General features: G+C 39.8%; 1 protein-coding gene across 2 annotated transcripts in view; it reads right to left on the reverse strand.

Annotated features, from left to right (window-relative positions):
• Nucleotides 1-2,558: 2,558 nt before the first annotated feature.
• The window catches only part of TRAPPC12 (trafficking protein particle complex subunit 12), a 54,681-nt gene continuing 44,713 nt past the window's right edge, over nucleotides 2,559-12,526 (reverse strand). For both annotated transcript variants that reach the window (XM_075086889.1, XM_075086888.1), the window contains 4 exons: nucleotides 10,569-10,667; nucleotides 5,117-5,217; nucleotides 4,226-4,313; nucleotides 2,559-2,906 (listed from right to left, as the gene is read on the reverse strand). In XM_075086889.1, the coding sequence (XP_074942990.1) occupies nucleotides 2,664-2,906; nucleotides 4,226-4,313; nucleotides 5,117-5,217; nucleotides 10,569-10,667 (531 nt within the window). In that variant the 3' untranslated portion in view covers nucleotides 2,559-2,663. The remainder of the gene's footprint in view (nucleotides 2,907-4,225; nucleotides 4,314-5,116; nucleotides 5,218-10,568; nucleotides 10,668-12,526) is intronic.

Raw genomic sequence — 12,526 nt, forward strand, 5'->3', positions numbered from 1 at the left:
ATAACAGAATCACAGAATGGTTTGGGTTGGAAGGGACACCTGAAGATCACCTAGTTCCAACTCCCCTGCCATGGGCAGGGACACCTTCCACCAGATCAGGTTGCTCAAAGCCCTGTCCAACCTGGCCTTGAACACTTCCAATGATGGAGCATCCACAGCTTCTCTGGGCAACCTGATCCACTGCCTCTCCACCCTCATCATACAGAATTTCTTCTTCTGTCCAATCTAAATCTACCCTCTTTCAGTTTAAAACTGTTGACCCTTGTCCTGTCACTACACATCCTGGTAAATTGTTCAGTGCTCTGAAAGTCTCTGAGAACAATGGTGGTTCCATACCAGCATTTATTTCTACCTCCCAAGAAACCCTGTGCCTAAGAAAAGTGACTTATGCTGGAGAAAACATACTACTAAAATCACTGAAGTGCGTACCAGATGAGATTAATAGTTGTGACAAACTGAAAACTACACTGATTTCAACTCAGTTACAACAATGTAAACTGAGAATTTGTCCAATTAGTTAAACCTTGTCTAAAAACAAAGCAATATTTTTAACAAACAAAAACCTCATAAAGAATAATGCAAAAGTAACTACATTTATTTCACTGTATTTTAATACTCACTAAAGATATGTAAATGGTGTTTAAACCCAACTGAAGCAGGTGGTGCTGAATCTTTCACGTTTGAGTTTAGTAGCAGTACTTTGGGACAAGTTTACCCAGGTGCTGCACAAGTTTAAGTCAGATCCAGCTGTGGACCCTAGAGGCCAAGGCAGAAACAGAAATACCAACTGATTTAATATTTTTCAGTTCATTGACACTATCAGAAATAGTCAACATGGATTCACCAAAGGGAGATCATGCTTGACCAACCAGATAGCCTTCTATGATGGCGTGACTGGCTGGGTCGATGAAGGGAGAGCAGTGGATGTTGTTTACCTTAACTCCAGCAAGGCTTTTGACACTGTCTCCCATAGCATCCTCATAGACAAGATAAGGAAGTGTGGGTTGGATGAGAGGACAGCGAGGTGGACAGAGAACTGGAAGAACAACAGAACTCAGAGGGTCGTGATCAACAGGGCAGAGTCTGGTTGGAGGCCTGTCACTAGTGGTGTTCCCCAGGGGTCTGTGCTGGGTCCAGCCCTGTTCAACATGTTCAGCAATGACCCAGACAAAGGGATAGAGTGTAACCTCAGCAAGTTCGCTGATGATACCAAGCTGGGAGGACTGGCTGATACACCAGAAGGCTGTGCTGCCATCCAGCAAGGCCTGGACAGGCTGGAGAGCTGGGCCGAGGGGAACCTCATGAAATCCAACAAGAGCAAGTGCAAGGTCCTGCACCTGGGGAGGAACAACCCCCTGCACAAGTACATGCTGGGGGCTGACCTGCTGGAAAGCGGCTCTGTTGAGAGGGACCTGGGAGTGCTGGTGGACAACAAGCTATGAGCCAGCAATATGCCCTTGTGGCCAAGAAGACCAACATTATCCTGGGGAGCATAAAAAGGAGTGTGGCCAGCAGATCGAGGGAGGTTATCCTCCCCCTCTACTCTGCCCTAGTGAGACCACATTTAGAGTGCTGTGTCCAGTTCTGGGCCCCCCAGTGTAAGAAGGACAAGGAACTGCTTGAGAAGGTCCAGTGGAGAGCTAAAAGATGATCAGGAGACTGGAGCATCTCCCTTATGAGGGAAGGCTGAGAGACTTGGGTTTGTTCAGCCTGGAGAAGACTGAGGGGGGGATCTCATAAATACCTATAAATATCTGGTTCCTAGAACAACCTTGTGGCATCAGCTGGTGACACCCAAGTAGAGATGCTGGCCAGAGAGTGGTAGAGAGGAAAAAAGTATTGAAGAAGTATTAGTTTGGGAATAGAGGAATCCCCCGCTCCCATCCACTGCTTTCCAGAATCCAAATGCTTTAATCTGAAAGATTTAATGGTATCACAAAACCAATGAAGTATAGGGAGACCATTTAGTATCTTCAGATGATGTAGCCTCTCATACTGTGGGCGGCTGTATGGCTCCCTCGCACGCCGCCTGCATGTGGTCATGGGCAACCTGCTTCAGATGGCCCTGCTTGACCCAGGGGTTGGACCAGGTGACCCCCAGCCATCCCTTCCAACCTCAGCCACGCTGTGATTCTGTGCGGGGGTTATCAAGCAACCTCCTTGGAGAGCAGCGGACATGCAGAGGTGTAATACTTAATAGTTTGACGGGGGCAAAATGAGACACAATAGAAGCAAGTGCAGAGAAGTGCATTCAGAATTTCATTTCTATAATACACACACTGCTATTCTGTCAATAACTCTTAGCTGATGAAATCAGCTCATGTGATTTGCTCACTAATTACTGAAAACCTTTAACAATCACCAAGACAATATAAGGTCAAATTAACTTTTTCTTATAAAAAAAGAATCTGAGTAATTGACTGTATATATGCAGAGCATGCTGCAATGAAGAATAACCAATCAGTAATAGACTTGTAGGGGTGAAGCTGGCTCCAGGTCAGCTCAAAGTCTTCACAATTATAGGATGTTACAGACAACAGATTCTGTAGTAATGCCACTGAATATTCACAACTGAATAGATTTTATTTCACATTTACACATTAACAAGAGTATATACAATTTAAAAAAATCACCCTTGCTGGAAAAGATTATTTGGAAATGATCTATCCTAACTTGAGACACTGAGTATTAAAGCTGTCGCCCTCTTTGATAGCTACGGCCTCTAAAAGTCCCTGCTTCTTCTGCATACTGCGAGATGACTCCAGTTCATACATAGTTGTCAAGTTGAAGAGAACACTCTCATGCAGGTAGTGTTTTGGGTCCTGCTGAACCATTCCTTCCAACTGCCGGAGGGAATCCTTCAGTTTTCCCAGATAAAGAAGACAAACAGCAGCATTGTTATTAGCCTAGAGAAAAATATATTGTAAATAAGTAAGTGTGTGTGTGTATACACAACAGATTTACTATGTGCTAAGAATTACTATTTTCTGCGTGTGTGTAACTAAAATACATTATCAATCACACAGTCCAACCCCTTTCTTGTTATTCTCAAGATTTATCCTGTACCAGAAGGACCTGCTGACTTCTAAGAGCTGAAACTCTAAAAGATAGAGTCTAAACCGAAATATAAATGGAAAAGGACATTAGTCAGTTAATTCTGAAAGTCATCTGAAACAGGTTTCAGAAACTACATGAGCCTCTGCACGCTGTCATTTTCATAGGTTTTTTTAAATGACTTCACTATATCTTCAGAAGTGGTTTTCTCTCTGGCTTACATATAGAAGATCCACATAGGCAACAGGAAGAAATTATCACAAAGGCATCTACAACTGACTTCAAGTACATTCAGCAGACAGGGCAGTCTAAATACATCATAAATGATCAGGTCAGGTTCAACTTGCTTTTCCGCACAAAACAGGTTTTATGAGTTACCAAAAGATTCCAACAGTACAAAGTCATATAACATGTTTAGCAGCAGAAACTTTCACACTTTCTAAAAGCTGCAGATAAAGGAAGAGACTTTTTCTTAGAATTCTTTTTCTCTCCCTTCAGGAAACCTTACTGGTCTCGTGCCATATATAATACATACTATTTTACAGCCTGCAAAATGATGCAATTCACGTGCTGCTTAAACTGAGTCCCCTCAGCCTTCCAATGGCCTTTAACCAGGCTGCCGGGGGCAAGCTGTCTCGGGTCTTAGGAATGCTCTTATATGACCACGCACTGAACACTGCCAAATGTCCAAAACCCAAAAGCAAATTAACAGCTCTTCTTTGATCTCCTCTTGTGATGGGAATCCAAGGCTCTGATAGGCAACGTGTTAAAAATGTCATGTTTAAAATTACAATATCTCTTCAATGTTGTGTGAAATCAAGTTAATCTTATATATGTTGGCAGCTGCCATTTCTTTTTCTGACATGCATGTCTACACTAAAAACAGTGAATGCAAAAAAAAGTGCTTTTGCGAAGATCCCATAAAACATAATGTTTTGGAATGTCTGCATGCGTGCCTAAGTATTCATGCCCTTCATACAGACTGGTTCTTCACTTCCCATCCCATTTCGTATCTTATCCTTACGTACACTAAAAACCCTTTCGCACACATGCCACATCCAATTTTTCTGTGAAGCTCTGAGCACGCTCTGGGTACTAATTAAATCCATGCATGAGGCATTACAAGAATAATTTAGGTGTTCATTATAAATGTACGAATTTGGAGATTTACCACAGCATTTGATGAGTCGATCCTTAAAATTTCTGTGAAAAATCGATGAGCTTCTGCAAAATTATTCTGACCAAGGTGGAGAAATGCTCTAGAAAGTAAGTGACATATGAATGAGTTCTCCTCAAAAACCCAAGGTGATAATATATTTTAAAAAGAATGGACACCATTTTTTATTTTTCCTATTATAGATATGAGAGTTTCTGACATTTGCTCTTCACGGTGTAATTACAACCAGCAAGGAGACACTGATTTACAGACAAATGGAATGACAACTTGGATCATTTGGCTGTTATATATTCTGCCTACCAAAGCAACAGTCTTCATTGTGTTTTTATTAATTTAAATGCAGATACTCTCTTCCTGGAATTATTTCCCTTCATGAAATCAGCCACGCTATATAATTTTCAGAGCACTTTTGAACAGTATTTTCTAACTATATTAAGCCAATGTGCTAACCATTACAAACTAAGCCCCCCATCATGCAACTCAATTTACTACAACATATTCCAGCGCTCTTTGAAACTACTAGGCGGTAACTTTACTAGCAGATCTGATTGTAGGACAGGGGCCCAAAATAGCTTCTCCTCTCCTAAGAGTAATTTATGCAAATGTATATTGAAAAAAGCAGAGTGAAAATATGCAACACCTGGAAGAATGAGAAAAAGCTTTGTAAAATCAACTGAAGGATCACAATTTCAATCCAGGATAATATGACTGTACCAAGTAATACAGATCTCCTGGGTCTATATGCCATTCAGGCTCACTTATGACAGATGTAGTTACATAAAAGAGAGAAAGAGAATGGGATTGTCTCAAGGGTAGTTTAATGCTCACAATGCATACTTTGCAAAACTATATTTTAGAGTTTCATTTAGCTATTAAATTATCTACCTGTTCATTAAAACCATAATTTGGCTCTGCAGTCCATCCAACTTGTGAGTCACTTTCTCAACGTCTTGAAAATATTTTTCTGCAGTTTTTATGTCTCCAATCTAGACAGTAAAATCATAAGAAAGTTACCACAAAGAGAAGAAGCCTGATTATATCTTTTACAAAGGATAAGAACACAAAAACATATCAAAGTCCATTATCTAATTGTTTGGTACCATGATGACTGGGCAACGTCTGTTATCAAACAGGGTATTTGAAGAGCCATGTTAAGATCATGAAAAGAACCCCAAAAGCAGGCGCAGTTTTATCTAAGGCAGTGTTTCTCAGCTGTGGGTTGTGGAGCATTCGTGGACTGCGTGGCAGGGGTGGCCCACCTCCTCATTTGGCTCTTTTGCTGTAACTGACTCCAGAGTTCGTAAAATTAGCTGGAAATGAGAAAAGGTCAGAGTTATGCCCAGTGAGACTGGGTGTTACTCTGCAGGAAGGGGGCACAGACACTGCCCACAGGCAGGACTGGAATACGATAGCCTGGTAGCCAGCACAGGACCTATATGTGGTCAACCCACAGCTTATGGGTCACAGCCAGGGCCCACAGGATGACTTCAGTGCATCTAACCAAAACACATCAGAAAACAACCCCAATGCAATGGGTCACTGTGGGTATCGGTGAGACGGTCCACTTGCAGACTGAAAAATAGTGGTGAGTGGATTATGCAGGCTGAAGGAACAAGGGGTTTGAAAGCTGACATAAAGAGGAACCAATTTTATGGGAGGCGGGGACAGGGAAGGGGACTCCTAGAAAGGAAGGGGTATTTCACCTAAGGATATGTCACATATACTGCTACCTGAGACGAAAAAATATTAGAAGGCGGCCCCTTTGGTAAATAATTGGTAAATAATTTAACAATGCACGTTTTATAGAAGCATACACTCATACTTTTGGTAAGGATTCACAATATAGTGTCTAATTTTGGGCTGGAGGGATGGAAGAAGAAAACTTCCTATTGGGTAAGATAAATCTAGGAAGGGGAGGGAAACCAAACCAGCTCAGGAGCATAAAGCCATGAAAACCAGGCAGCCCTCAGGTGGGAAGCTTCAGGGGGTCCTCAAGAGATCGCCTTTTTGATCAAGAACAGGACCAACTTTACCAAAAATGTCTGTGACAAACGTGTTGCAGGCTCCTTAAAGCTCTCAGGTGGTGAATATTACACAGCCTCCCTAGGAGACTTATTCCAGAATTCTTACATACCCTTAGTATTACAAAATATAAGTCTATCTTGCTGCGCTTTTCACCCCAACTCTTTGTCCTATCCATAATGGTCGGGGAAATTAGTACAACTTCTCTTTTTTAACAGCCTTTTACATACTTGAAAATTTTTATTGCACTTTCTCCTATGCTGCTTCTTCTAGCATGAGAATCAATTTTCAAGAAAATCAGTGTTCACCCTTTCTCATAGATAATGCTTTCTGGATTCTCTGATCATTCTTGCTGTTCTTTTCTGAACTCTATCCTGTTACTTCATATCCTCCCCAAGTGCCCGCTGATCTCCAACTGATCTCTCACCAGCATTGAGAATGGAAGAATTACTTTATGTTTCACATGGAATATAAAGTTTGCTTTTGTGCCACAGTATTTTGTTTACCCACGTGTAGTTTGCTTACCTAATGCGTTTCTACAGAACAGTAGCTCGTTGTTCCCCATTTTGTATTTGTGTGTTACTCCCAGTCTTTGGTAGTATTTTGCCTTTGTTGTTTGCATCACAGCCAATTTAACATTTCAGTTTTTCAACTTGTCAAGATTATTTTGCATTCTGATCCGGCCCTTCATAGCGTCTGTGCCACTCCCAGCCTGGTCTATTTTACAAGCACGTTTCTAATTTCATTGCACAGGCACCTAACTGAAAAATAGAAACACTGCAAACCCCAAAGGGATCCTTGTGGAAAGATCATCTAGCAAGTCCTTCTAGTCTCCCGGTGAATGACTCTCCCAGTACACTTTTCAGACACAGCAAACATCCATTTCAAGGTTTCATCTAGACGACTTCCCCATTTGCTTATGGGAGTTTCATAGCGGCAGTATCCAGAGTCCTACTAATATCAACTGTATGACTGGTACTGCCTTACCTCTAACCACAAGACCTCTCCCTTGACAGCATAAAGAAGTCATTAGTCTTTACATTTAGGGGATGATCCAACTGCACTCAGAGGCAACGGTCCATCTATCAAAGCATTTATCGAATACCCATTAATACTCCAGCTAATTAAGCAGATGCATTTCTCCCAGATGTTACGTAACTGGACTCAAACAAAACAAACATTATTCATTCTAAAAACTTGTACATTCAGTTATAATGAGAAAAGATACAATTCCTTTCCATAAATAAAGGTGAAAACCACCAAGAAAAGAGTTACTTTTAACTAAAGGATAATGCTGGCACAAGTGTAAATGAATCCATCCTTGAACATTTTTAGCCTGGAAATTAGACGGAAGCCCCTAACCATGAGAATAATCAATTTCTAAAGCAAACTACCAGTTTGCTCCACTGGGAGCTTGAGGAGTCCAAATCTAATATGCTTTGAGATTAATCACACCTTATTTGTCATCATGAAGAGTTCTCATTTCTTAGCGGCATCTTGTATCTTCTCAGCAAACATGCCAAACTTTTAATTCTTGTTTTTCCCACTGAGGGGAAACAGTTTACTTTTTTTTTTTCCCCCAGAACATTTAAAAGAAAGAATTAGTTTTAACTATTCATTAAAATGTTAAATATTTAAAGTGGTCTTCATCGCTTAATTTTATTTAACGACGTTCAGAAAACATTACTTCAGTATCTAATAATAATTAGCACTTCAAATAAAAATGAAAATTCCTCTGTTAACCTCAAAGAATCATAACCTCTGACAAGAAGCCTCCAATATACTATGTGCTTAAGTTTGCTGTTTGTCTGGAAACCAAGATTATTTTTCTTCAGTACTCCTAGGACTTATTTATTGCTTTTAACTCTGTTTTGCAGCAATCTATTGCAGAGGGTAAGGTCAGGCAGCTTTCCACTTTCTGAAGTCTTTAATGTAGTTATTTAAACGGCAATTCTGGATAGGTCAGCCAGCAAGCAGAGTCTATTAGCAACATACAATAATATCCTGGAGAATAAATGCATTCACTGTTTCCCCATTCCATGTGAATTTCTGTTTTACAGGCCAGGTGGCTGCCGACAGAATTACAGTGCTTCTGAAAATTTCGCTGTGATAGCCTCTGTCTTCTCCTGCATTCTCCATTTCTCTCATCCTCATTTCCCACTTATGTTAAGGCAGCAGCTAAAGGCTGCATCAGATGTAGGCCTCTTTATGCCCCAAGATATGTGTCAGTAAAGAAGGCATGGTGTCTTAAACTAGTACGCCCAATTTAATTAAGAAAATCGCACACAAAGTAAGGTTTTATATGTTCAAAAAGGATACCTTCTTTTCTGTTTAACTCCTGAACTTCCACTTCATTCTACATTATTGCTTTGTTTCATATGTGTGATGTCTACTGCCAAACAGTATCTGTGACTGATAAGCAGCTAAAATCTGGCTCCCTTGTGCCTCTCTTGGGTAACGTTCAATGTTAAGAATTGAACATTAAGGATAGTCTGAGGTTATTTGGGAATCACTACCTGTTTTTTTGGAAGCTGTGACATTTCAATACAAGAGAATTTCTTTCCATTTTACCTGCAAGAGGTTTATTTCTTTCACAGGGTGCTTTGTCAACAGTGCACACATAGCGCACAGTGGTCTTACCAAAACCATGGTGCCCAGCCCTGCAACACGCTTCTCTTTCTTTGAACTTCTTGGTTTTGTTTACCTGTAAACTGATTATTTCTCTTAATACATCAAAATCTTGCATCTATTGCAACAGTACCCTCCAGACAGAGCTGAAGATTTTGCCACACAAAAAGGCGATGTGCCAAACAATAAAAATTTATCTCAAGGTGCTAGAAGAAAAGAAAACATTGGAATTTAGAAAAGATGCTTTTTATTAACTACTATCTAGGATCACATGAAAGTACGAAGAGCTCCTCATACTCCCTTTCGCTATGTCCAGTCCTGACAGTAAACCCACTAAATAATAAAGGCCAGTTGTCACAGCCAACATCGCGAAGGTCAATGACTTCAAACGAGACTGTACGGAGCCTCAAACTCCACTTTTGAAATGGGGTGGGCGTAATTATTTCCAGTCAGGAGATGCTGTCCTCCTGAGAGTGAACACTTTTCAATAGCAAACCGAGCTGCTAACAGACTGGAGAGTGTGACACTAGGGCAGATGCTCTTGTCAGCAAGGCAGTACCAGTAACGTACCCAGCCATTTTCCCAGTAAGACCAGAACTATTAATAACTTGTATTTCCAATAGTAATATGCATATTTACAGTACCATTCTTTAATACGCATAATTACTAGGTTGCCTATTCAGATAATAATTAATGCACACAGTCAATATAATAAAATTGCTCTATAGTGATGGAGATCCACTTTAAATCAGACTTTTAAAGACAAACATGTCTACCACACTGTGAAAACGTTCCTGCTGAGAACCGAAAATCCATAGCTGAGTTTGAATGACATTCTATTATTTCAAGCAAACAATATTAATGATTTAATTATCTATCAAAAGTAAAATATTCCATTTCAGTATAATTTTATAACATGAATGCCACAAATAAGATTGTGTGTAAGTACTCAACTACTCAGAATTAGATTTAAAATAAATAATAAAAGGAAGTAGATAAAACGGAAAAGTTTGAAGAATCAAGATCAGAAAACTGAAAGAACTGCAAAGAACTTGTGAGATCCTAAAATGTAAAACAATCAGATACTAATTATTTAAATGCCTCATTTTCTGATGAACAAAAAAGTACTACTGTACTTACATCTTTTTTTACTTAGTATGGTAAGTACATAGCTACATGGAAATTTATTATACTTGTGCAGTCCTGTTTTTTCTTTTAATGTGCCCTCCCCTGTCTTCTTAGGGGTGTAACCTGGACAAAAGAAGGAAACTCTCAACTTTCTTCTAGATCAGGATAGCAGTTATACAGCGTGACTGAGCGCTGCATGCAGGTTGAGGCAGTGAGGAATGATTTTTTTAGTGAAATTCTGGCTCACTGAAGTCAATGGGAGCTTTACCATTAATTTTAGGGAAAGTAAAATGTTGTTCTTAAATTATTAGCATAATTTTCTAAAGCATGTTGTTTGTTTGGTAATGTACATGCATGTACTTTTTATATTACAGGTGCCTTACATTTCCTAACTTTATCTAATATTACGTGGTAGAAGTGGTTTTTTTTTGTTTTGACCACTGCCTCTATAATTTGATACATGCCCCATAAAAATAGCTATAGTTTTAAATGCAACAATTATTCACTACATAGCTGTCAATAGCAATGTTGCCAAGTAGATTCAGAATAAAATGCATACCTGAAGGAAAATCCTTCCAATTCCACTCAACAGCTGAGGCTCTTGCTGTGGGTAATATTTGATGATGGTGTGATAAGCATCTACAGCAAGCACATAGTCCTAAGGGGTGAAAAGCACACAACCAGATATTTGAGCTCAGCATTCTTCAGTCTTTATGTCGCCTTTTTTTAAAAGACATATTCAAACAGAATTAATTGCAACTTGTCAGTGGAACAGAATTTCTACCTACTATAGGCACTATAACTGGTCTCCTCTCAGTTATACTGAAACTGCATACGCTGGGGATCTTCCTTTTTTTTTCTCAGCTGGATCATATTCTGCTTTTAGCTAAATGCCAAGAACAAAAAATCTGAACATTTACTTTTCAGCTTAGATATGATTTAGGATGAAAATCAAAAGCCTTCTGTGTGACTGGGGTATACGTACTTGAGAATGTCTTATGTTTCAAATATATGTATAATTTACATGGTTTAACAAACTACGTTCTGAAGCTTTGGGAACTGTTTGTGCACATGCTCTTAACTTGTGAAAAATATAATGTGTCAGAAGCTGCAATTCAGGCACATTTTCAGATGACAAACTAGTGCTACTGCCAAGGGAAACAAGATCTTTTCTATCCCTCCACCCAAATCCATGTTCACTTCTACCACACTGCGCAGAAGGAAAATGAGCAGGTAATCTAAACAGAAGATTGCTTTAGGCTAAAACTAAGCGAGGGGTGGGCTGGTTCTGAACTACAGGAAGCTTTGCAAGTGGCCCCCCATGCACCCACCTCCACAAAGACCGTGCTGGCAAGTGGCAGCTCTGAGATCTGCTTGCTCAAGACGCAGTGCAACCGTACCCTCCAGACAATGACCAGTGACAGAGGATTGAACAAAATCATGGTCCCATTTCCCACAGGAAAGAAATGCCCGTGTGACTGGTTTTTGCAGTCCAGCTGTTTCATGCTTAAACCGGCGTAATTCAGTGATCTAAGCAGTAAATGACTTTTAGAGCCTGGTCTTTGGCAGGCATAAATGAGAAGTTCTGCATGTGCTCTACACTGACTGCAAGACATGCAGTAGGTACATTCATGGGGTACAGTGCTGCACTAGCCTCGCACTAGCCTCAGCTACAGCTTCTTGGAGCAGAGAAAGCCTGCATTTGCTTATAAAAGCCAGGCATATGCAAAGACAGAAGACTCTCTGTGCTATACTAATTTGGTGATTCCTGACAGTCCTGCCCTTCAACTTAATAGAAGAATTTGTGGTGGGTGTTAGGAAGCAAAATACATCAAAGAATAATCTTTCAAAACTGCACAGACATCTTGGGATACTCTCTACCCTACCATTTTTCTTGGTCAAATTATAGTACTCATTTAACTTGTGCCTAGAGTGATCACAGCTACTGGTAAAGGTACTTTTTCTTCATCTCCTGCTTAGGCTGAGGAGGCAATGTGCCCCCAGTGTAATGAATTTCTCTCCCGAGGTTACATTTAAAATGACCAAACCTTACTTGACTCTTGCACCAGGTCACCGTTTGGAACGTACTAATTGTTTCATATACACACGCACAAAAAATAATCAAGATAAGTCTTTGGAGTCTGATCTGTGTATGAGAGGAATTAGATGTCCCATAATGGCAGAGGCTGGCTTGAACAGCCCAGGAGGCACTCTGCAGGACCTTTCTTTTGTAAACTGCTTGTATATTGTGGGTATAATGATGAATTCTGAACAGTTAATTATTAACATTTAGAGTTTATTCCAATTCTAGTGTGCCATGCCATATTCATGCTTATTATTGGTAATGGAAAGTGTTCAGAACAAAGACAAAAAGCCATATAAACAAAAATTTATTTATTTAAATTCTGATTTATGTAGCACTTGGAACTCAAATATGATGAAATTTATGCTACCAAAATTTTAATAAATTTATGACTTACAGAAAACTCAACTTTCACTGTAACAGCTCCCCCTAAA

This window comes from Phalacrocorax aristotelis, chromosome 3, assembly GCF_949628215.1.
Source record: "Phalacrocorax aristotelis chromosome 3, bGulAri2.1, whole genome shotgun sequence".
NCBI classification, from domain to species: Eukaryota; Metazoa; Chordata; class Aves; order Suliformes; family Phalacrocoracidae; genus Phalacrocorax; species Phalacrocorax aristotelis.